The 22,808-nt window shown below is 55.4% G+C and overlaps 1 protein-coding gene across 1 annotated transcript in view; it reads left to right on the top strand.

Moving 5' to 3' along the window:
- The window catches only part of FAM20C (FAM20C golgi associated secretory pathway kinase), a 60,648-nt gene that overhangs the window by 3,271 nt on the left and 34,569 nt on the right, over positions 1–22,808 (top strand). Inside the window, exon 3 of the mRNA XM_017508281.2 lies at positions 12,679–12,757. Coding sequence (XP_017363770.1) covers positions 12,679–12,757 — 79 coding nt within the window. The remainder of the gene's footprint in view (positions 1–12,678; positions 12,758–22,808) is intronic.

Raw genomic sequence — 22,808 nt, 5'->3', positions numbered from 1 at the left:
TGGGGGAATTTGAAGGCAACATCTCCAGGTACTTTGGGATCTGCTGAATTGGACAGAAAAAGTCCATCCAGTTGCTAATTTCAGGAAAATGTGCCACTGCAGTTTCTGATCATGGAGGTTTGGTGCCATGTTCTCAGCTTGTAGGCAATTGTTTGTGAAGGTCCCATTTGTCACCAGTGTTTGAGAGGCAGTGAGGGTGGGGCTGAGGCCCTTTGCTGGGAGCAGCTGCTCCTGGGGGCTGCAGGGAGTGGGCCTGGGTGCGCATGGCCGTGGGCAGATGTGGAGGCTGTGAGAGCCTGAAGGCAGGCCTTTGCACTGTGTGATGAGGCTGGCAGTCCCAGCTCTTAGCTTCACGTGTGTCTCGGAAGTAATCCTGGTGCCGAAAGGGTCCCAGAATCCTGGAAGTCGGTCCAGTTGCTGCCATAGGAATTAGGTGTTTCCTGTCAGGCCAGCCAGGTAGGCTCTCCAGAGCTCTTCAGAGGCTGTTTCTGGCTGTCTCTGCTGGGTGCTGAGTTGTTTGCTGGGCACTCACCCACTCATGGGAATACGGAACTTGCAGCTTTCTCCCCACCACATGATCAGCTCACCTCATAAAAGAGATCAGCTGGACACACTGGGTGTCCTCTTCCCTCCATACTGCCTGGGAGGAATCCGAACACCTTCCCCTCCCTCAAGCCCCCCTCCGTCAAAGCTCTGCCTTTCTCCTGTCCCTGCAGGGGTCTGGGGTCTTCGAACTGTGCTGGGGAGCAGTCCTGCAGACAGCCACAGCCAGAATGTCCCTTCTGCCCCTTAGAGTAAGCATGGCCATTAAGGAAATATCCGACCAACTTGTTGGTGCATTCCGCAGATTTTACTGGGTACCTCCTGCATTTCAGGCCCCCTTTCTGAGTGGTAGGCGATGAGGATGAGCTCAGCCTCAAGGAGATCTGCTGCCTCTGTGGACCTGACAGCCCCACGAGGACAGGACACACATGCAGTGCCCAATCCTGAGGAGGAATGAGCACTTGAGGGCCACGCACACAGCCAGGGCATGTGGAAAGGAGAGAGCTCCACTGGAGGGCTGAGGAGATCTTCCACAGGGCCCTTTGGGCAGCTCGCCTTCCAAGTGGGGTCTGTCTCGGCAGGGAGAGAAATGCGAAAGCATTGCACTGGCAGCCAGGGTTTTTGGGAGGTGTAGCACTCGCCTTCGGAGCTTCCCATGCCGCTGTCTGTGTGAGTTTCTCTCCAGCTCACTTTCCCCATCTGCCCAGTGGGGTCTTGCTGCTTGGGATCGATGCAAGGATAGGCAGAGGTAGTGCATGTGAGCAAGCGTGTGAACTGTTAACAGTGGTTTCTGTGTGGGTTTCCACAACAGCCCCCTCGTGTGCACAGGCAGGGTCTGAGCAGAGAGAGGGAGGGCTCTGTGATTCCAAAAGCCACCAGGCCCTTGGCAGGCACTGCAGCTCACCACACATCCCTCAGAGACTGGTTGGCTTTCCAACACCAGCGCTGCAATGCTGTAGGAGTTCTGTGCCCAGGAGCTCCTAGAGCAGCCTCAGGAAAGCGCAGGGCCTCCTGGGACCTTGGGCAGCTTTGCCCAACTTAGCAGTCCTCTGTCCATCTGGGCAGGCTGGCCTCAGGTCACTGCCACCCCCTTGGGTCCGAGTGTCCCAGGGCAGTGGTGCCTCGGCTGCCTGACATTGCAGTGCCTTGGATGGAACCCTTGCCAGAGAATCCCTACCCCAGGGCTCTGGCACGGCCTACTCCTACGAGAGGGCTGCCTGAGCTGATCTCGCTTGCATGCCTCCTAGACCTTGCTGGCCAGGTTGATTCTAGTTCAGTCTTCTTGGGTGGGGGCCCATCCAAGGACAGATGAGTTGCTCACAGTCATTCTGCAAGTGCCCAGCAGGGCCTGCAGGGAAGATGGGCAGACAAAGCCCCAGCACCCAGGCAGGACAGCAGGATCTGGCCCAGGGGATCTGGATGTGAATCCTGGCTCTGCCAGCCACTAGCCAGAGCGGCACTAGGCAAACGGATTAATCCCTCCAGCATGTGGTTTCTCACCTAGAATGTAGAGATGTTCATAATCTGGACCCTGTAACCTCTGACTTGCAAATCTGAATGCCACACAAAACCTGTTCACTGGCAAAACCTGACTCAACCTGAACTTATTTGGGGGCAAAACCTAAATTGTTGAGGCTAGCTAAAAAATCCTTATTTTCCTCTTTTACAGTGAATATTCACATGTTCCTCTGAGAAACAGGGTGTATTTAGTTATGGGTTCTGCCCCAGACCCATGTGAGCATTACATGATCTGCAGAGTGTACAAACCACGTGTGCTTTTGGTCATCTGAAATACTTGCAGTCCCCAAATACTTCTGCCCCCAAAGATGTTGAAGAAGAACATGGATCTATGATGCTGGCTTCACAGGGTTGTTAAGGTTTAAATGTGCAAATGCAAGCAAAGAGGTGAAAGCAGAGCCTGAAAATGCATCTGCTGGGTGGGGTCTCTGTCACTGCAGCATTTCAGCGCAGCTCACGTATTAGCTGGGGTCTCCACCGCAGTAGTATTTTGGGGTAACTCACCTGCTGGGTGGGGTGTTAACTGAAGTAGTATTTTGGGGCAGCTCACCTGCTGGGTGGGGTTTCTGTCATTGCAACATTTTGGGGGCAGCTCACCTGCTGGGTGGGGTTTCTGTCATTGCAACATTTTGGGGGTAGCTCACCTGCTGGGTGGGGTCTCCATCACTGCAGCATTTTGGGTACAGTTCACTGCTAGGTGGGGTCTTTGTACAGCAGCAGCATTTCAAGGCGTGCTGGTCCTCCTCATCTGGGGAAGCCAGAGCTGGGCATGTGCCCGAGCCTCATTAGGGTCTCAGCCCGGATGTTGGGCCCAATTCTCCCTGCTGCCTTGGGCTTGGAGATGCTCACAGGTGAGTTCTCATTTGTTAAGAGGCCTGTCTTCCTGATGAAGCAGGAAACCTTCACCTGTGAGCCAGGTGTGCCACGGGAGCTGCTCCATGCCCAGAGCCCAGGTCTCCTGGTCTGCAGGGAACAGTGCAAGGTGGGCTGGCCTAGGCCAGGCCACAGTGTCACTGGGGGCTGTATACTCTGTCCTGGGGGGGCTGCCCTTCTTGCTGACCCCACTTGCGGCTACCTGGCTCACCTGACTCAGCCACGGCTGTTCTGAGGGCCCTTCTGTGTATGAACTTCCAGTTGGAGGTGCTGGGTGAAGACCCAGCTGCTTGAGATAGCAACCTCTGGATAGGCCTTTGCTAATCAGGCAGGTTTAGAGCCTGATGTCCCCAGACAGGACCTGCAGCCCAGAACAGGGGTAGCCTTCAAAGGCCAGCCCTGCCTTCCAGCCACCACTCCCCAGCAAGGGAAACCCAGGCTCCAAGAGCAGGAGGCTTGTCTGAGATGAGCACCTGCTGGCTCCAGGCTCCGAGTTCTGTCCCCTCCGCTGTCCGGCCCCTGGGTGCTCACTTTAATCTCAAGTTATTCTATCTTAGTATTAAACGTGAGTCCGGAAATATCATTGTAATGGAGAACGATGCCTGCGAGTCTCTAAAGCCTTCCCTCAGAATGGTTCCATTAAATCTCCCCTGCTCAGAACCACTCAATCCAATTCATGGAGCTCCACGTGGCCTAAGTACAGCTGGTATGGCCAGCAGAGGTTTATTTATAGCTGGGCTCCTGGCTGCCTGGTAACCAGCCGTTGCCACCTTTAAAGAGTCTTGGGATATTATCTACCTCTATTCAGCTTGAAATCAGGCATGCAGTGCCTTCAGCTGGGGCTGGTGACAATCAAATTGCTATCATGCACAATTATGGATGCAAAGAATAAGTGACACAATTAACTACTCTGTACTTGGAATTACTGTTTAAAAAAAAAAGTCATCACACTGGCACATGAGGATTTGGGCAGCTTCTGGACTGAAATACAGACTTCACAATTGCTCCATCCAGATCGGGACAAAGCCTGTGGCTGGGAGAACATGCCTGAACCCAGAAAAATGACTCCACAGGACAAAAGTCCCCGACACTAATTGATCTGGCAAAAGGGGAATCATGAATCTAGTGAATCTAGCTAGAATCCTGGACTAATCGGCCAGTGAGCTTGGAGGAACTAAGGGCCTGCCCCTGGGTCGGCCCACGAGAGGGAGCTGCCTACAGGTACCCAGGAGGGAACGGCCATCCTGTCTATTCATTGGGGGCAGAACTCCTTGGAAGGCAACGCCAGCTCCAGAAAGACCACCGTTCCCCCTCCTGCCCATCCCAGGTGGCAGCTGCCCCTACGGGTCACGGTGCCAGGACCTGGCTTGGCTGACCTAGAGAGAGAAAACGGAAGATGCCCAATTAGCCGGATGCCCACGGCCCCAGGGCTGGGGGACCTTGGGTCATCCTGAAAGATGGACAGTGACCACCAGCAAAGGCCAATTTCAGGTGGAGTCTGAAGGAGGCAGCAGATAGCTCAGTCCCTGCTTAACTCCCTTCCCAGCGTCTGATAGAAGGTGAGGAGCAACAGCTCATGCTGGTGAGGCCTGGGGTCACCCAGGCACCAGCCTCTCCATGCTGGCCCCCTAACTGCCAGAGTGTGCGCCGATGCGCTCCTGCCAACTTTCCTTTTAATTGCAGATGGGGACATGGTCCCCACTGGGGCAAGGCTGCAGTTTTCTTTTAAAAAACTTTCAAAATACAAGGGGCCTTAAAGAAAAGCGTGAAATAAATAACAGTCTGGATGAAAGTGTCCCAAGGGTAGTGTGTGATGAACGGGACTTTGGGAAGTGCTGATGTGGGCTTGCCTTTAACTTGAGGCCCCCAGGAGCATCAAGGACCAGCAGACCCAGGCCTGGAGCAGGTGTGGGCTCTCGGCTCTTCCAGCCCCTTACCTCAAAGTAGGAGCCCACAGTTCTAGCCTCTTTGATGCCAGCCCCAGGGTACCCACTGCTGGCTGATGGGTGGACACACCTTATGCCCTTTTCCTCAGAACCATGCTTCCCGGTGCCCAAGGTGGGTAGGTATATGAGGGTGTGTGTGGGTACCGAGACTGGGACACCCTGAAGACCTCTCTGGCTTAGGGATGTATGAGGCAGGAAGAACAGGGGGACCTGAGCATTCCTGGTGTCACATTCTCCAGAGCTGAACCGTCTTTGGGCGAGGCCCCACTTCCAGCACACACAGCTGTTCTCATGGGATGTGTGGGGCAGGAAGAACAGGGTGACCTGAGCCCTCCCGGTGTCACGTTCTCCAGATCTGAGCCCTCCTTGGGTGAGGCCCTACTCCCAGCACACACAGCTGTCCCCATCCGTCTTCAGGAATAACTGTGCTTCCTTCTGACCCTTGAGGCCAGACAGTGGCTGTGAATAGGAGGGAACCACCTGACCATGACCCCCCAGGACGGATGCTGGCCCACTTCACAGGCGAGATGGCCAGGGCCAAGGGCGGCAGTGTTGGGGCCCACACTGACTGCGGCGCCTCACACCTGGATGTGTTTGTGTGGTTTAGGAGGTGGAATTGGTTAATTTAAAGTCAGCTTGGGGTTCTTGTTAGAAAGGGTTCATGCTCCCACCGGAAACCAAGGCTGAGTGGTGCCTGCATCCCACGTTCCAGCACCCAATCCCCATCCCCATGAGCACCCTGCTGGCTCTGGGCTACACACCTCTTTCCTTCAAGGCCATCTCTCTCTCTCTCTCCCTCTCTCTCTCTCTCTCCAGAGCTGCTCTTGGTTCTTCCTTCTAGAACTTCCGGTAGGTTGCTGGAGCTGTCCCGGGTATGTGGTTTGCCCAAGGCCACACTGACTGGGGCCAGGTGCCAAAATCCATGAGTATTTCTATAGCAGCGTCGTCTTTCTATATAAGAAGCTTAGATTCATAAGAAATGCCAGCATCTCTTGGAGTCTTCCTGAGGAGACCACTGCATGTTACATCGCCTCTGCCCCACACCATGATCTGGGCGGAGAGAGTGTGCAAAACCCAGCAGCGTCCGAAGGTCTGTGCAGTCATGGGCTCTTAGTGCTGACAGCATAACAGCACAGGGCACTCTGTTAGTGCATGTTAACTTGTGTAACTAGTCTATGTGAATTACATTCACTAGCCATGTTAACTAGTGGTATAGATGAATAATGATTAATCAATATGAATGAATCCTGTATATTAATGGATATCTGGGGGATAGGATTCTTCAGGGAGGCCAGGGAAGATGCAGAGTGTCACCTTTGGTCTAAAGGTGGCGGGTTAAGTGGTGGGAGATGCTCAGGGTAGGTGGGCCGGAAGGGGAGAGCATTCCAGATGGGGATAAGCTATTCGAAAGGCAGTGGACATTTTCCCGTGTGCATAGAGAGAACGGATGGCCGCTGGGTGGGACTGCACCGGGGAATGGTACCTGTGCACATCTTCCCTGTGCATAGAGAGGACAGGTGGATGCTGGGTGGGATTGCACCAGGAAATGGGGCCTGTGTGAACATCTTCCTGTGTGCATAGAGAGGGTAGGTGGCCGCTGGGTGGGGTTGCACTGGGGAATGGGGCCTGTGTGAACATCTTCCTGTGTGCATAGAGAGGGTAGGTGGCCAATGGTGCAGTGCAAATAGGACCTTCTTCAGAAGAGAGACTCAACTGACCAGATTTGCATAATATGTTTTTATTGCACTGGGAATTGGGGCCTGGAGGCGCACTGGGGTTCAATTGCACTGTTGGGTTGATGATGATGGCCTGGCTTTGGGGGGAGGCGGCTACAGAGGGAGATGGAAGGAGGGTGGTAGGTGGGAGAGGGCTTAGCAGTGAGTCTGAGGCTTGTTTACAGTGGGGAGTGACTTTGGGGTCTGTTCCAGGACTGCCCCCACCTCATCTGGCTTCATGGGCATCGGAGGGGTCAGCTCTCAGCAGGTCCCTCCCCAGGATGGGGTTGGGCAGGCTGTGACTGACCTCTGTTCACTGGGGGCAGGAGAGGCTGCACCAGGGAAGGCGTCTCTTTTAGCCCTATCCCCAGGGCCTGTGCCCACATGGAGGGCATCTCTTTCAGTCCTATCCTCAGGGCCTGTGCCCACACAGAGGACGTCTCCATCAGCCCCGTCCCCAGGGCCCATGCCCACACGGAGGGCGTCTCCGTCAGCCCCGTCCCCAGGGCCCGTGCCCACACGGAGGGTGTCTCCGTCAGCCCCGTCTGCAGGGCCTGTGCCCACATGGAGGGCTTCTCCCAGCAATGAGGTGAGATTTCTGAGCATTGTGAACTTTAGTCTGTCTTTAAGAAAACCCAAAATTGCACCTTCTTTTTGAGGCCTTGTCTGTTTCCTGGCTCTGCCACCTGCTGGCCCTTTCCTGGGTGGGAGGACAGGGATGACCCTTTCAGTGTACGGGCTGGTGGGAGTCTGCACCTCCCACCCATCCCTGACAAGCACCGTCGGCCTTTGCTGAGACACAGCAGCTTTTATGTGGGTCTTTGCAGGGAAACCACAGAATTCCGAATGTCTTCCAGCAGAAGACCCACTTGGTAGACTGAATGGTGGGCCCAGGTGGGCGGCGCAGCCCGCAGTCCGCAGGAAGCCTGAGGTCCTCAGTGGCTGTGAGGTCTTCATGCCCTTTAATTTCTGATTGTTTATTTGCTCCGTGGGGAGGAGCCAGCCTCACAACTGAGCACAGGGCCAGGGAAATGGCAGTGCAGACATATGGACCTTCTTCCAGAAGAAGAGGGACTGAACTGACCAGATTTGGATAATATGTTGTTATTTTAAAAACTGGGATCACAAGCCCTGGGAGGAGCTGATATGCTGTCGCACTTGGCACAGGAAGGAACTGTTAAAATCCTGTGACCCCAGTTATTAAATGGGAATGGGAACCCCAAATGGAGCTTGATTGGGCCACCAATTTTCTAATCATCAGTTCTTTTTTTATCTTACTGAAAAATGTAGTCACTGTTTATGGTGGAAACGTAGAAAGCACAGTTAAGGAAAAATGGAAACATAAAGTCACCCACAGTTTTACCTTTGGGAGAGAACCACCGAGCTTTAGGTGCCCATCCACGCATCCCAGTTTTAAAACTCCATGCACTATCTTCAGAAGAAAATGGTTGCGGAGTCTAAGTGTTTAACAGGCTGTCTTGCTTATTGGTAAAATCAGACGCAATTTGCTGTTATCGAAAACCCTCCAGTGCTGGGTAAGAAGCTGGGATGTGCCCATCTGCGGAGTCTTGAGCTGCTGGCCTGCCTGAGGCTGGCATTCAGGTTCTGTGCAGTGTTTTGGAGAGAAATGAGACTTGTTGCTGCCCCCTACACCTGAGGAGGGCATGGCCTCAGGGAGTTTTAGCGACAGACCTGGCTACACAGTGGTCCAGGGCACTGGGCCCAGCTCTGTTCTTGACTAGGGCCTGTCAGACGTGGTGCCTGACAAGGCAGTGGCTGGAGCAGACACTGCCTGGAGGGAATGGGCACGTGACCTGGCCAGGCCAGGGTGTGAGCTCAGGAGCAGCAAGAGCCACCAGAAATGGGGAGGGCACATGGTGTGTGAGTGGCCATTCCCGTGGCAAGCCCCCACGCTGCTGCTATTTTCAGTGCTTGGGGGGAGGGGACATGGCACTTGTGGCCTTTGCCGCGGCAAGTCCCCATCCGCTGCTGTTCTCAGTGACTGGGGGGAACATGGCACTTGTGTGGCCCTCACTGTGGCTAGTCCCCATGCAGCTGCCATTCTCAGTGCTGAGGGAAGGAATATGGCATCGTGTGGCCCTTTCCATGGTGATTTCCTGCACACATTGCTGCCATTCTCAGTGCTTGGGGAGGTGATGTGGCCCTTGTGTAGTCCTGGCTATAGCAAGTCCCCATGCCGCTGCTGTCCTCAGTGTTGCGGGAGGGAACGTGGCACTTGGGTGGCCCTTGCCATGGTGAGTCCCTGTGCCACTTCTGTTCTCAGTGCTGAGGGAAGGTATGTGGCACTCGTGTGGCCTTCACTGTGGTGAGTCCCCATGCTGCTGCTGTTCTCAGTGCTGAGTGAGGGGACATGGTGCTGTGTGACTCTCACTGTGGCAAGTCCCCATGCCACTGCTGTTCTCAGTGCTCAGGGAGGGGACATAGCATCGTGTGGCCCTCACTGTGGTGAGTCCCTGCACCGCTTCCATTCTGAGCACTCACAGTGTTGTCCCCATGTAGTCCCAAGAGTAGTCTTGGACAGAGGTGTGTCACCCCCATTCTACAGGAGCAACCGAGGTTCTGGCAAGTCCCATGGGGCACCACCCTACTCACCAGGGCCCTGGAAAGGAGGCAGGACAGGTGTCTGTGTCCTGAGCCCCATTGTACTGTAGAAACAGGGTCTCTCTTGCCCAGGCTGGTCTTGAGCTCCTGGCCCCAAGCCATCTTCCCACATCAGCCTCCCAAGTGGCTGGGACCACAGAAACACACCACTAAACCAGTTAATTTTTTAATGTTTTTGTAGAGATGGGGCCTTGCTATGTTGCTCAGGCTGGTCTCAAATTCTTGGCCTCAAGCAAGCCTCTTGCCTTGGCCTCCGAAAGTGCTGGGATGTCAGGCGTGAGCCACCACACTCGGCCACTGGGCCCCATTTAACAGGAGGGAAAACTGAGGTGAGGGAGGTGCAGACCCCTCAGAGACGCCCGGCTGCGGGAAGCCGAGCACACAGCCTCGAGGTGGTATCGGAGGCCATTGACAGTTTCTGTGGCTGTGCCAGGCTCGGGCTCCATCTCCCTCCTCTCTGGGGCAGGTGCCAGCTCCTCCCTGGTGCCAAAAGTGACACCCGGCGGATGGTGGGGGACTCTGCTTTCGAGTCCGTGCTCTCCCCCATGCTCCTGACCTTCCTGGAGGATTCAGTGTCTTGGGAAGCATACATGGCACGCCCAGGCCATCCCCTGAAGCCTTCTGTCCTCATGCTGACCCTCCCTCCCAGCCGGCCGACACCCGAGACCTCAGTTCCTCTGGGGCAGTTCTTCCTGTCTGAAGGGAACACCTTGGACTTTCTTCTGCCAAACCTACCCACCCATCTGTAGGAGGCTCCCCCAACCCGCCATCTCCTGCAGGGCTGGGTCCTTCCTGAGCTCTGTGCCCGAGGCAGGCAGGAGTGCCCTTCAGCCACGTGGAGGAACCATGGCATCCCTGGAGTGTCTCCATCATCGAAAGCTGGCCAGGCTCGGTCTTCCTCCCTCCATGCCATTCCTTCTCTGGCTGTCCCCTGCTCCACATCCCACGCCACTCCAAAAAATACCTCTCAGATCCTCAGATATTTCTTGGATTTTCCATTTTTCCATCTTTATCTTCATCCAAACCGCCACCATCTCTTGCCGCTCTGCAGCCTCCACCACCTCTGTGCCCACCTTGGCTCCAGGGCAACAGCAGCAGGAGGGACAGCATCTGCATGCCCCCTTATGCCCTGCTGCCCTGCACTGGCCGCCCTTACCTTTCCCCAGGATCCCTGAGACCTGTGTGGCTCACCAGCCCCCATCCCACCTTTGCGCCCTCCCGTCCACTGTGATGTGTCGGCCGTGGCCCCCTCAGCCCTGCATATGTACCCGCTGTCTCCTTCAGGGACTGCACTTGCTCTGCCTCTGTGGGGCCATGCCTTTCCCTGTGAGGCTGGGGCCCTACCTGCCCCTTGCTCTGAGGGAACCTCCCTGGGGAGGCTACTCTTGAGCTGTGCCCGGGGCCCCCATGCTTCTTCCCACGTCACCTGTGCACCCAGACACTCTGATGCCGCCCCATCACGTTCCATTTACATCTGTCCCGGCATGGGTGCCTGGCTCTTCTTCATGCCCATGATGTTAGAGTGTGACTCGTGCCTGGAGTGGTCCTGTGAGGCCTCCTCACACTGGAAAAATCCCCCATGTGGCCAGACCCTGCCAGTCCATACCACGTGATAACCCCATGTGTCGGGCAGCCTGAAGGCTCTTGCTGTGGCCAGCTTAGCTCCCAGGACTGCCCCTGCTGTGGGAAGCCCCCAGCTCCCTTCCTTCTCCATCGGCAAAAAGGAAACCCCAAGGTGGTGGACAGAGGGTCCTATTGGGAGTTCTTGAGCGTTCTCAAAGCAGGAGAGAGGTATTGGAGGCTTCCACAGGCCACCAAGTCCTTGCAGGACCATGGGAGTTGCCTCCAGTGAGACAGGTGGTTTCAGCCCCAGGTCTCCCCAAAGGCGTCCTGCTCAGGCTTTTCTAGCTCCCCAGAAACCACAAGCGGTAGACACCACTCCCCATATGCAGGTGGGGAAGTGCACGAGTGTGTGCGGGTGTGCACTGTGGGGATGCAGGGGGTGTATGGGGGCGTCTGTGGGTGTGGGAGTGGCTGTGTGTGGTTGTGCAGGTGTATGTAAGTGTGTGGGGGGGTGTCTGTGGGTGTGTAAACGTATGTCGGTGTTTGTTGGTGTGTAGGTGCCTGTAGGTGTGCACTGACATGAATGGGTGTGTGAGGAATTGCAGGCAGGTAAGCACACCTGGCTGCCCCTTCTAGAGAGCAGTCTCTTGTGTCTGTGGGTGTGTGTGGGTGGTGTGCGGTGTGTGGGTGTGGTGTGCGTAGGTGGGTGTGGTATGCAGTGTATGGGTGTGGTGTGTGTAGGTGTGTGTGGTGTGTAGTGTATGAGTGTAGTGTGTGGTGTGCAGTGTATGATTGTGGTGTGTGTAGGTGTGTATGTTGTGTGGTGTATGGGTGTGGTGTGTAGGTGTGTGTGGTGTGTAGTGTATGGGTGTGGTGTGTGTGGTGTGCAGTGTATGGTTGTGTGTGTAGGTGTGTGTGTTGTGTGGTGTATGAGTGTGGTGTGTGTAGGTGTGTGTGGTGTGTAGTATATGGGTGTGGTGTGTGTGGTGTGCAGTGTATGGGTGTGGTGTGTGTAGGTGTGTGTGGTGTGTAGTGTATGGGTGTGGTGTGTGGTGTGCAGTGTGTGGTTGTTGTGTGTGTAGTGGTGTGTGTAGGTGTGTGTGTTGTGTGGCGTATGGTTGTGGTGTGCATAGGTGTGTGTGTTGTGTGGTGTATGGGTGTGGTGTGTGTAGGTGTGAGTAGTGTGCGGTGTATGGGTGTGGTTCATGTAGGTGTGAAGTGTGTGGTGTATGGGTGTGGTATGTGTAGGTGTGTGTGGTGTGTGATGTATGGGTGTGGTGTGTATAGGTGTTTGTGGGTGTATTCGTATGTGTCCAGGTAAGCACACCTGGGCCATCCCTTCTAGAGGTCAGGCCCTGTGTCTTTGGGTGTGTGTGAGTGGAAGTGTGTGTGTGTGTGTGTGTGTGTGTGTGGGTGTGTGTGTGGTGTGTAGCGTGTGTGTTGTGCGTACATGGGTGTGTGTACATGCATGTGGGTGCAAACATGACCATGTGTGGGGGTGCGTGCTGATATGTGTGGGTGTATACGTGTGTCTCTGTGTAAGCACATCTGGCTGTCCCTTCTAGCGGTCAGGCCCCTGTTACTGTGTGTGCGTGTGTGTGTGTGTAGATGTGTGTGGTGTGTGGTGTGTGTACATGGGGGTGTGTACTGTGTCTGTGGTCAGATCATGGAGAGATCTGCCCCAGGACTCAACCCTGAATATCACGCAGCGAATTCATGAGCCAGGTGGGAGCTTCGTTGCAAAAACTCGAACTTCCCAGGCAGAATGGGACTCCTGGGCCACGCCTGGAGGACCCGGCTGGCCAGTGTGTGGATTGGAGCCAGGAGCCCTTGTCCACCCAAGAGGAGAAGGGGCATGAGGCCAGAGAGTGACCCTGTTTCTCTCCCTCCTTCCACAGCCATGAAGTCGGGGGGCACACAGCTGAAGCTCATCATGACCTTCCAGAATTACGGGCAAGCGCTGTTCAAACCCATGAAGTAAGTGCTGAGGCCTGAGGGGTGGGGCGTGAGGAGCTGGAGCAGGAAGCAAGAAGGCACTGGGTTTCTGCTGGGGAGGCCATGTCTCCTCCCAGGGTGTTTTGCAGAGACTGTGGGTGACCACTCTTCACTCTCCCCATGATGGCAAACAAGCAACAGGGTGGCCTCATTTTCTCTCCTCTCCCACGGCCTCCCCACCTCATCCCTTTTTATAGGACTGAAAACCTACTGGTGGTTATTCTTACTCTGTGAGAATAAGCGTTTGTATTTGAAACAAGAAACCTGGAATATGAACACAAAAGAATGCCTCTCTAAAAGAGGTGACTTCTGCCGCTTTCCAGCACGCCTCCGGAGCTTGCACACCTTTCCTGCCAAGGGTCAGCCGTAGCTATTTCAGGCTTTGTAGGAGCATGGTCTCTTCCCAGTAATTCAGCGAGTGGTCTTAGCCCCAAAGCAGCCGGATGCAGTACATGGTGATGGGGGAGGCTGAGTTCTAATAAGACATCATTTATGCAATAAAATGGACTGGATGTGGTCCAGTGAGCCTTGTGCCCTGTTCTGGAGAAAATAGAAACCGTGTCACCAAAACCAATACCAAAGCACTCTGTGGCACATGACAGCTTGTGTGAGGGGTGTCGAGGAGTATTTGGACACCCAGCCACCCCAGGAAGTTCAGGGTGAGTGACTGCGGTGTGGGTCACGGGGCTTGCTGCCTCCAGTGAGCCAAGGTTGCTCTGCCATCTTCTGTTAGTCGCAGACAAGGCCATTTATGCACTGGCAAGAGAGATTCACTGTGTTTAAAGCACGGGCCACAAACCCAAATGCCCTCAGGGACATGCAGGTCATGCCAGGGAAGCTGATGGGCTGGGTAGGGCCTGTGGCAGGCTAAGGGGCGCATGTCCCACAGGAAGGGGGCCAGCAGGCTGCTCACCGGATCTTGGCCATCTGGCCTGATTTCTAACTTTTCAGATAAGCTAGAAATATGTTTTTTTTTTTTTTTCCTGTTTAGTCCTGGTGGTAACTAATTCAGAAGCTCTTAATATACTTTGCAGGTCAAACAAAATATAGCTGCCTGCTTGCTAGCTGTGGTTGGAGACAGATTCTTGCAGTCGGGCTTAGTTTCTGGGCCTCTCATTTCTCTGGACAAATGTCCTAGATGGACTCGACAGTGGGAGGTGACCCTGCCCCAGGCTTCCTCGTAGACCCATGAGTCCTGCCTCAGACCCAGGACTGCCTGGAGCCGGTGGATGAGTCACAGCTCCGGGCTCGGGCACGGGTCTCATGGCCAGCCCTGTGTGGGACCTGAGTTCACAGGCACTTCCTTCCTCGTTTCTGTGTGAGGATGTAAAACTCAGGCTCCTTGGGCCTCTCATGACCTCTGGCTATTGAGGAGGCCCAGCCAGGAGAGATGGCATCACATGGCGACCTGAGGGTTTCCTGGCTTAGGTGAAGGACCTGTTTGAAGATCCCTCCTTTCAGGATGCTGTGGTGTGGAGCTGGGGGTAGGTGGGAGACAAAAGAGCCTGGGCTGCTCCTGGGTGGATTCTTCCCCTGGCAGTAACGGGAGCAGGAACAGGTGGCCGAATGGTGGGGTCTTCATCTCCCTTGAGCTGGCTTTGAGCCATGGCCATAGCTGTGGGAAGCAGACTCCCACCTCCCGCCTGTGGGTGCGTTTTCCAGCCTAGCAAATGTTTCCAGGTTCATTCAGGAGCTTCCCCTAAAGGGGTGGCCCCGTCACACCGAGCTTCGGGACCTTGAGCGCTGTGTCCCGTCCACAGGGACCCGGGTGTTCCTGGGCGCCAGCTTGTCCGGCTTCTACTTGATGGTCCGTGTGAATCCGGGAGGTCCCATTTCTCATCTCGGGGGAGTTAGAAAGTCCTGCTGTGGTTGGTGGCAAAACAGTGATGTTGACAGAGCTGCTGCTCTGTGCCAGGCCCTGCGGTAACCAGCGTCTTGTGGCACTCGGTAGCCATGGCCACGCCTGTGCGTAGGGTTTATATCAGAAGCCTTTATGTCTGTCTCATCCTCATCTGGCTCTGTGAGTTCCGGGAGGTAGCGTTTACCACTGCATGAAGACTAGGGAACTGGGGTTTGGAGAAGGAAGGTAGAGTGCCTCCTGGACCAGGATCCCGTGACCCCTTAAGCCCAGGGTGTCCGACCTACCCTCCGCCTCCCTCCAGCCTTCTCCCTTCCTCCTCCCCAACCAGCCTCCCCTCAGGCCCCCTCCCAGCTTCCCTCCAGCCTCCCCCCAACCTCCCCCAGCATCCTCCAACCTTTCAGCCTCCCAAGAGCCTCCGCTTGGACCTCTCCGTGCCTTCCCCCACCCTCCCTGGCCTCCCCTCAGCCTCCGCCCACCTCCTTCTCCCCTGGGACCTTCCCATGCCTTCCCCGGACCTCCCCCAGCCTCCTCCAACCTCTCCCCGGACCTCTCCCAGCCTCTTCCAACCTCCCAGACTGCCCACAACCTTCCACCTCACCTCCCCAACCACTTCCTCTCCAGGCCTCCCCAAAACCTCCCCACCCCCACCATGATGAGCACCTCACTGTCCCCAGCATGGCCACATGTGGGGCTGACTTTAGAGGTCAAGGGACTTCCCATGGTCCTGCAGCGGAAAGAGGTAGAGCCAAGCTCCAGAGCCCCCTCCCCAGGACTCTCAGCCCCCAGCCCATTTGTCAGAGCCCTGCCTTCCCAGCCTGCCTGAAGGCCAAGGCCGCTGATGGACAGGCTGGGCAGGGCTGTGCCGACACCCAGGGAGGCCAGTGTGAAGGGAGGGCTAAGTGGGGAGGTGGGGGGCAGGTTAGAGCCTACCAGGAAACAGGCCTGAGAAAAGCCTGCTGCAGTTGGGGAAACTGAGGCCCAGAAAGGGAAAGGATGTGCTCAAGGCAGTGGCATCCAGAGGCTGGCCTGGGACTCAGTCTTCCCACAAAGTACATCACTGGCGGAGGCAGGGACCCCACCTCAGGCGGGCGTCTGCGCACATTTCACAAACCTGGTGTCACCCTCCCAGCTTGGTCCTCTCATCACCCCGCCCCCCGCCCCCCGGCTCCAGGTCAGGTCAAGGCATTTCCTGGTGCTCGACCCTCCTTTGCTGACCAGGGCCCGGGTCTGTCATTGATCACGGTCCTGCAGCCACTCGTGCCCCTGATGACCTATGGGGGCTGTGCCCGGGGCCTGGAGATGCATGTTTTTTCTTTCTCAAAGACTGTGGTTTGAATACAAAAGCAGCTGTGGTTCATGACCACAGTATTAATAAATTAAAATCTGGGCCAGGCGCAGGCTCACGCCTGTAATCCCAGCACTGTGGAAGGCTGAGGCGGGTGTATCACAAGGTCAGGAGTTCAAGACCAGCGTGGCCAAGATGGTGAAACCACTCTCTACTAAAAAAAATACAAAAATTAGCTGGGCACAGTGGTAGGCGCATGTAATCCCAGCTGCTTGGGAAGCTGAGGCAGGAGAATCGCCTCTGTCATCCCAGCACTTTGGGAAGCCAAGGCTGGCGGATCACTTGAGTCTGGGAGTTCAAGACCAGCTTGGCCAACCTGGTGAAACCCCGTCTTTTCTAAAAATATAAAAATTAGCCGAGTGTGGTGGTTCATGCCTGTAATCCCAGCTACTCAGGAGGGTGAGGCAGGAGAATCACTTGAACCCGGGAGGTGGAGATTGCAGTGAGCCCAGATGTGAGACAGAGTGAGACTCCATCTCAAAAAAAAAAAAAAAAATAGTTCTCTTCAATAAAGGAGTTTACTCTCTGCACTCACAGTGGCTTGGTGAGTTCTGAATTAGTTAGATGGGCACAGCATTTCTCCTCTGAGATGCTAGATGTAAGGTGAGAGGGTGTAGATGAGGGGCCAACAGTGAGGTGGAGCCCAGGCCTGGGGTGTTGCACAGTGTACATGGCTGGGGGTAACCAGTGGAAGTTTCAGGGTCTATTAAAAAGCATATATAGCCAGCACATTAGCCCAAGAGCTCCTGGGTGTTTTAGCTTCAGGGTTACATTAAGATATTTAAGTTCTTTTTTTAAAGTCAGCTTTATTGAGATGTAATTCACACGCCATGCAATTCACCCATTTAAGCCTGCAATTCAGTGGCTTTTAACTCAGGGTTGGGCATTCATCACCACAGTCAATTTTAGTCAATTTTCCATGATGCCAACAAGAAATCCTTCACAATTTTCTCATCACTCCTCAACCACCTTGTCCCCCTCCAGCCCCAGTCAAACACCGGCCTACTTTCTGTTTCTTCATACTAATCAGTTACTTATCCTGGATTTTTATACAAATGGAATCACGCATTGTGTATTCGTTTGTGATTGACACATTTCCAAGGCTCTGGATTCGTGCATTCCATAATCATTTGTGATTGACATGGAAGGCTCTGGAATCGTGCAGTGTGAAATCCTTTGTGACTGACATGGAGGGCTCTGGACTCGTGCAGTGTGTAGTCATTTGTGACTGACATGGAAAGCTCTGGAATCGTGAGGTGTGTAGTCCTTTGTGACTGACATTGAGGGCTCTCGAATCTTTCCTTGTGTAGTCCTTTGTGAGTGACAAATTTCCAAAGCTCTGGAACCATGCATTGTGTAGCTCTTTATGTTGACAGGTGGTTTCAACGCTCATGGGTACTGTAGCATGGATAGGCACCTCATGGCTTTTCATTACTTAGTATTATTCCACGGTGTGGCCAGACCACGGTGTGGCTGTTTATTTGATCCTCTGTTGATGGGCATTCGGATTGTTTCCACCTTTTGACAATTAAGGATAACTTGAACAATTGCGTGTGAGTTTTTGTGTGGGCACATGGTTTCAGCTTTCATGGATCTATTCCTAGGAGCATTGCTGGATGCTATGATGATAACTGTGTTTAACTGTTGGAGGAAGTGATCATCCATTTTCCACAGCTGCTGCACCGTTTGTAATCCCGTGAGCTCGTCCCCGGGCTCCAGTCTCTCCAGCACCTCGTCAGCGTGTGTTGCTGCCTGTTTGATGGCCGCCATCCCAGTGCGGGCGAAGTGGTGTTCCGTGTGGTTTTGACTTGCGTGTCCCGATGACTCATACTCAAGCGTCTTTCCCTGTGCGCACAGGCCATTTACGCATCTTCTTTAAAGAAATGTCTATGCAGCGCTTTTGCCATCGTCTGCAGTTGGGTTATTTGTCTTTTTGTTACTAAGTTTTAAGACATCTTTATTGTTCTGGATACAAGACCCTTACCACTTATGTGGTGTCCTTTGAAGGACAAGCTTAATTTTAGGATGTCCGATGTAGTTACTTTTGTTGTTGCCTGTGCTTTCAGTGTAGTGATTACGTTTTAATATTGAAAGCTTGTGTGTTAGGTAAGGAGTGGTGCAGGAGGCGATACCTAGGCTTGGCATAGTCAGCGGAACAGGCGAGGGCTTTAGGGAATGCCTGTGTAGCCACAGAGCCACAGGCTTGGCGTAGCCACTGTTGCTGTTTGACCTGAGCGAGTGTCCTCCTCTCCTGGGACTCAGCGTTCCCATCTGTCAGCAAGGGCATTGGAAGAGGAGGTCTCGAGACACACGTAGGGCTGGACCCTTTTGACCTGGTTTAGGAGGCCTGGCACCAGCTTTCTAGCTTGGAAGACTAAGCACCTTGGGGTTTGAGTCTGGTGGACACAGCAAGCGGGTTGTTGGCTACAGATTCCATCTTGCGTCCTGGGAAGAGCCTTCCGGGCACGTGGCGGCTGCCCATGACGCTGGCTGTGACCGAGTCCAGGTAGAAATATTCATGCAGTCATTCCACAAACACTGAATGCCTGGGCCTGGCCTCCCACGTAGCTCAGGGAACACAGACATGACTCAGACTCGATGTCTGCATGGGGGTCTGACCTCTGACGTGGGAGGCCTAACAGGTGCTACCTAAATGCTCCTCATCACAACACTCTCCTGTGCTCCAGGACAGACAGGCAGCTCTGTATGTCCAGCCTCCCAAAGTGGCCCAGGACGGTGGGGTGTGGTTAACAGTGGGAGCCATGTACAGAGTGAGAGGAGGAGTGTACAAGAGGGTGGAGTGAGCAAGTGAGCACCATACCCATATAGTTCAGAGGATCCAGCTGGGTGGGAGGAGCTCAGCCCACGGTGGTGTTGAGAGGATGGAGCCGGGTGGGAGGAGCTTGGCCCACGGTGGTGTTGAGAGGATGGAGCCGGGTGGGAGGAGCTGAGCACGGTGGTGTTGAGAGGATGGAGCTGGGTGGGAGGAGCTTGGCCCACGGTGGTGTTGAGAGGATGGAGCCGGGTGGGAGGAGCTGAGCCCACGGTGGTGTTGAGAGGATGGAGCCGGGTGGGAGGAGCTGAGCACGGTGGTGTTGAGAGGATGGAGCCGGGTGGGAGGAGCTGAGCACGGTGATACTGAGAGGATGGAGCCGGGTGGGAGGAGCTGAGCACGGTGATACTGAGAGGATGGAGCTGGGTCGGGGAGCAGGGCCCATGGTGGTGTTGAGAGGATGTGGATGAGTGAGAGGGGCACGGGTGATGGGGTAGCTAGGTTGCTGTGAGCATTTGGGGGCTACAGGCGGCTGGGTGGCTGTGGGCCTTTGGATGGCTGTGAGCAGTTGAGTGGCTGTAGGTAGTTGGGTGACTGTAAGTAGTTGGGGGCTGTGGGCAGTTGGGGGACCATGGACTGTTTGGGGGTCATGGGTGGCACTGAGCAGTTTGGGGACTGGATAGTTGGGTGGCTGTGGGCAGTTGAGGGGCTGTGGGTAGCTGGGTGGCTGTAGGCAGTTGGGGGGGCTCTGCATCACTGGGGGGCTGTGTGTCACTGGGTGGCTGTGGGTCATTGGTGCCTGAGGGCAGGTGGCTGAGCTCGCCAGCACACCTCTCATCATTTGACCTTTAGAGCCACTCAGGTGGAGGGGTGGTTGTTATTTTCAACCATTCACAGAGGAGGAAATTGAGGCTCAGGAAGTTTAAACACAGTGAGCTGGCGGCAGGCCAGGCGTGAATCCAGGTCCTGACTGTAGGTTCCCAGCCTGTGGGGTAACATCTTGCTGAGGAAAGGCCAGCTAGGAGCCCTGGTCCCTGATGCTGGCCAGGGAGTCTTTTCTCTGGAGACTGCTGCCCTCCCTGCTCTTTCCAGCCTGGGAGTTTCTGGCCATCCGCCACCTGGCGAAGGGGCCTTCCGCACTCAGATTTGTCTCGTATTTGCTGAGCTGGGTTTATGGTGTCTGGGGCAGGGTTCCCACCCCTGCATCCATCCCTCTTTGTTTCCTGGTCCTGCTGTGTGGGCCTGGGCCCAGCGTCTGGGGCCAGTGCTCAGTGGTGGATCTCGGGGCCTGCAGGCCTTCTCTGTTGTAGTCTACTTTTCTTTTCTTTTGCAAAGAATAGAAACACACGTGTGTGTGTGTGTGTGTGTGTGTGTGTGTGTGTCCATGTATCCCAAAGAAACTGTCTGTGAACAGCTGTCCCAAAGCCCAGGAACTCCTCACAGCCGAGATATATGAGCAGAGGCCATTGCAGAAAGGCTTGATGGCTGAGACAGTATTTCTAGACGCAAAAACTCGAGCCCTTCTTCTGACCTCTGACAATGCAGGGCCCACCAGGATGTGTCTCTGGGCAGCAGAGCATGAGCAGTGAAGAGGAATTAAAGATGGGGGAGGGGACCCACCCTGAACAGCCTCATCACATGCAGCATCATATCGGTGTGAAAAGGCGCTGCGTCCTGCCTGACCGGCTTCCCATGACCCAGGCACAGCTCTGGGGCCACAGCCAGATGCCTCCCCCGCCAAGCTAAGGGGCCCAAGGGGAGGATGGCAGCCAGTTGCCCCCCAGGGGTGAGCAGGTGTGGCTCAGACAAGGCTTTCCGAGGTGCCCTGGGGCTGCTGGCCACCCGAGGCCTGTGGGGGGACACAGCTTTGGCCTCGACCTCGCACCTGTGTGCGGCATTTTGTAGGACCCAGGTGCAGTGGGGGTGTTACTGGGGTCAGACACTTGCTCAGGCCCCTCCTGGGGTCGTCGTCCCTGGCTCCTGTCACCTCCTCTAGGTTGAGACATGGTGGTGACAGACAGTCTGTGGGTGAGCGGGAGCCCCTCCCGGGTGCCCCCTTTAGGGTGGAGCTGCGTCTGGCTCTCTGTTCATCAAGGGGATAATGCGCACCTGGCCTGGGGGAGCTTGGAGGTCGTCCTGGGAGGGGTGCTGAGATGGTGGACTCGGGCTTGGCTTGAGGTGAGGTGCGTCCCTGGAATGCATTGGGTGGCAGACAGCTGCCGGGCGCAGGGCAGCCCTAGGGAGGTGCCGTCTTTCCCTGAAAACGCTTCTAAGGCCTCCCACGCAGCTGCACCTCTGGACAGGCAGATACGCCCCCAGGGGTCTCTGCAGTCCCATGTGGCAGGGAGGGCAAAGCAGATGCAGTGTTAATAATAAAGACGGCAGAACAATGACCCTGGGTCCACGTGGCACTATAAAGCATGTGCACAGACCACTTCCATTTCCATTTGTATGAGGAGAGGACTGAGAGGCTCAATGAGTACCTGGTGGGGCTGGCTGCAGTGGCCACCCTCAGAGGAAGAGGGGCCTGGCCACGGTGCACGTCGGCGGGGAGAGGGGATGCAGCCACTCTTTAATTGATCTTTTATCGATGTTCTTTATAAATTGACAAGTTGATCTTTATCGACAAGCCACCTAGAGTCCTGTACAGCGGGCTGAGGACTGCCTGCCCCCGTGGGCCCTGGGATGCTTTGGTGGGAGGACGTGTGAGGCCAGGAGCGGTGAGGTAGGGGTTGGATGCTCAGGCCTGCCACCTGCGGGCTGGCTCTCAAACTTCTCTGGGCCTCAGCATTCTCATCTGTGAAATGGGGTCACGTGAGCTGCCAAGCAGGGCACAGCGTTCACTGGGCAGCTCAAGCCCAGTCACAACCACATTGGCTGCTTTTCTCATTGAAGCAAGGCATTCAGGTGTCCACACGTGGCTACGGCTCCTCGCCCGAAGGCCTGGGCTTGACACTTCCTGGATGCTGGGTCTCTTTCCTGCACTCCCTTCCTGGAGGGCTCCCGCTGCAGGCCCTGCGAGGCCATCTCTGTCACCTGCATTGACCCTCAGGTGTGGCCCCTCTGATGCTAGTGCACAATCTGATGTGGTACCTGGCATTCGGTTCCCCCCCCCCGTGGCACCCAGCACTCAGTCCCCTCTCCCCTGTGGCACCCAGTGCTTGACCTCTGGCAGAGATGCAGGGCAGCACCTGTGAATAGCCAGAGATGCTTCAGAGGCCTCCGGGCAGCTGGTGTCTGGGCAGCTGGTGACTGCCCTCCCTGGGACTCCAATGGGGTCTGGAGAGGCAGAGGGATGAAGAAATATTTCCACAAGGCCTCTGCTCCAAGTGTGTCCAGGGCAGTGGAGGATCCCGAACCAGAGCCGCAGAAGATAGATCTGCATGACGGGACAAAGCTGGCCATGGACTTGGGAAATGGAGGTGAGAGAGTGACAGGAGCCTCACTGTCCTCTGTGAGCTTTGCTGTCCTGACCCAGATGCAAACCTAGAGAGCATGGTGGGCGCCAACATAGCATGGCCAAGACCCACTGGCAGGGAACCCCTTAATGGACCAGGAGGGTCCCAGAGAAACAGTAGCCCAGACCTCAAAGGTAAGCATTGGAGAGTGTGAAGGAGGCCTTGGCGGCGGGGAGGGGTTTGGGTGGGGGAACTCCCAGAAACCAACCATGCCAGGAGACAGTGCCCTGATTGTCAGGAGAACCTGAGGACAGTGCCTGCTCCATGCTGACTGGGCTGGGCCCTCAGGATTGGGCAGACACAGCCCCGGGAGTAAGAGCTCAGGCTGATGGGTCTGCGATCCCTGCAGAGACATCAGGACACTTTGCTGAGGGCTGTGCAAGGCAGTGGGACGGAAAGAAGGGGTCTCTGCTCCTCAGCAAACTCTTTGGAAGACCCGTGAGAGGCTGTGGGGTGGACAGGAGGCCCGTGAGAGGCTGTGGGGTGGACAGGAGACCCGTGAGTGGGTGTGGGGTGGATACTAGACCCTTAAGTTTGTGTGGGATGAGCAGGAGTTCTCCGGGGGCAGCAGTCTTGGGAAACCTTCCTGGCACACA

Source organism: Cebus imitator, unplaced genomic scaffold, assembly GCF_001604975.1.
Source record: "Cebus imitator isolate Cc_AM_T3 unplaced genomic scaffold, Cebus_imitator-1.0 Scaffold388, whole genome shotgun sequence".
In the NCBI taxonomy this organism is placed as follows: Eukaryota; Metazoa; Chordata; class Mammalia; order Primates; family Cebidae; genus Cebus; species Cebus imitator.
The sequence above is the reverse complement of the archived record's forward strand: the minus strand, read 5'-3'. Positions and strand labels throughout refer to the sequence as shown.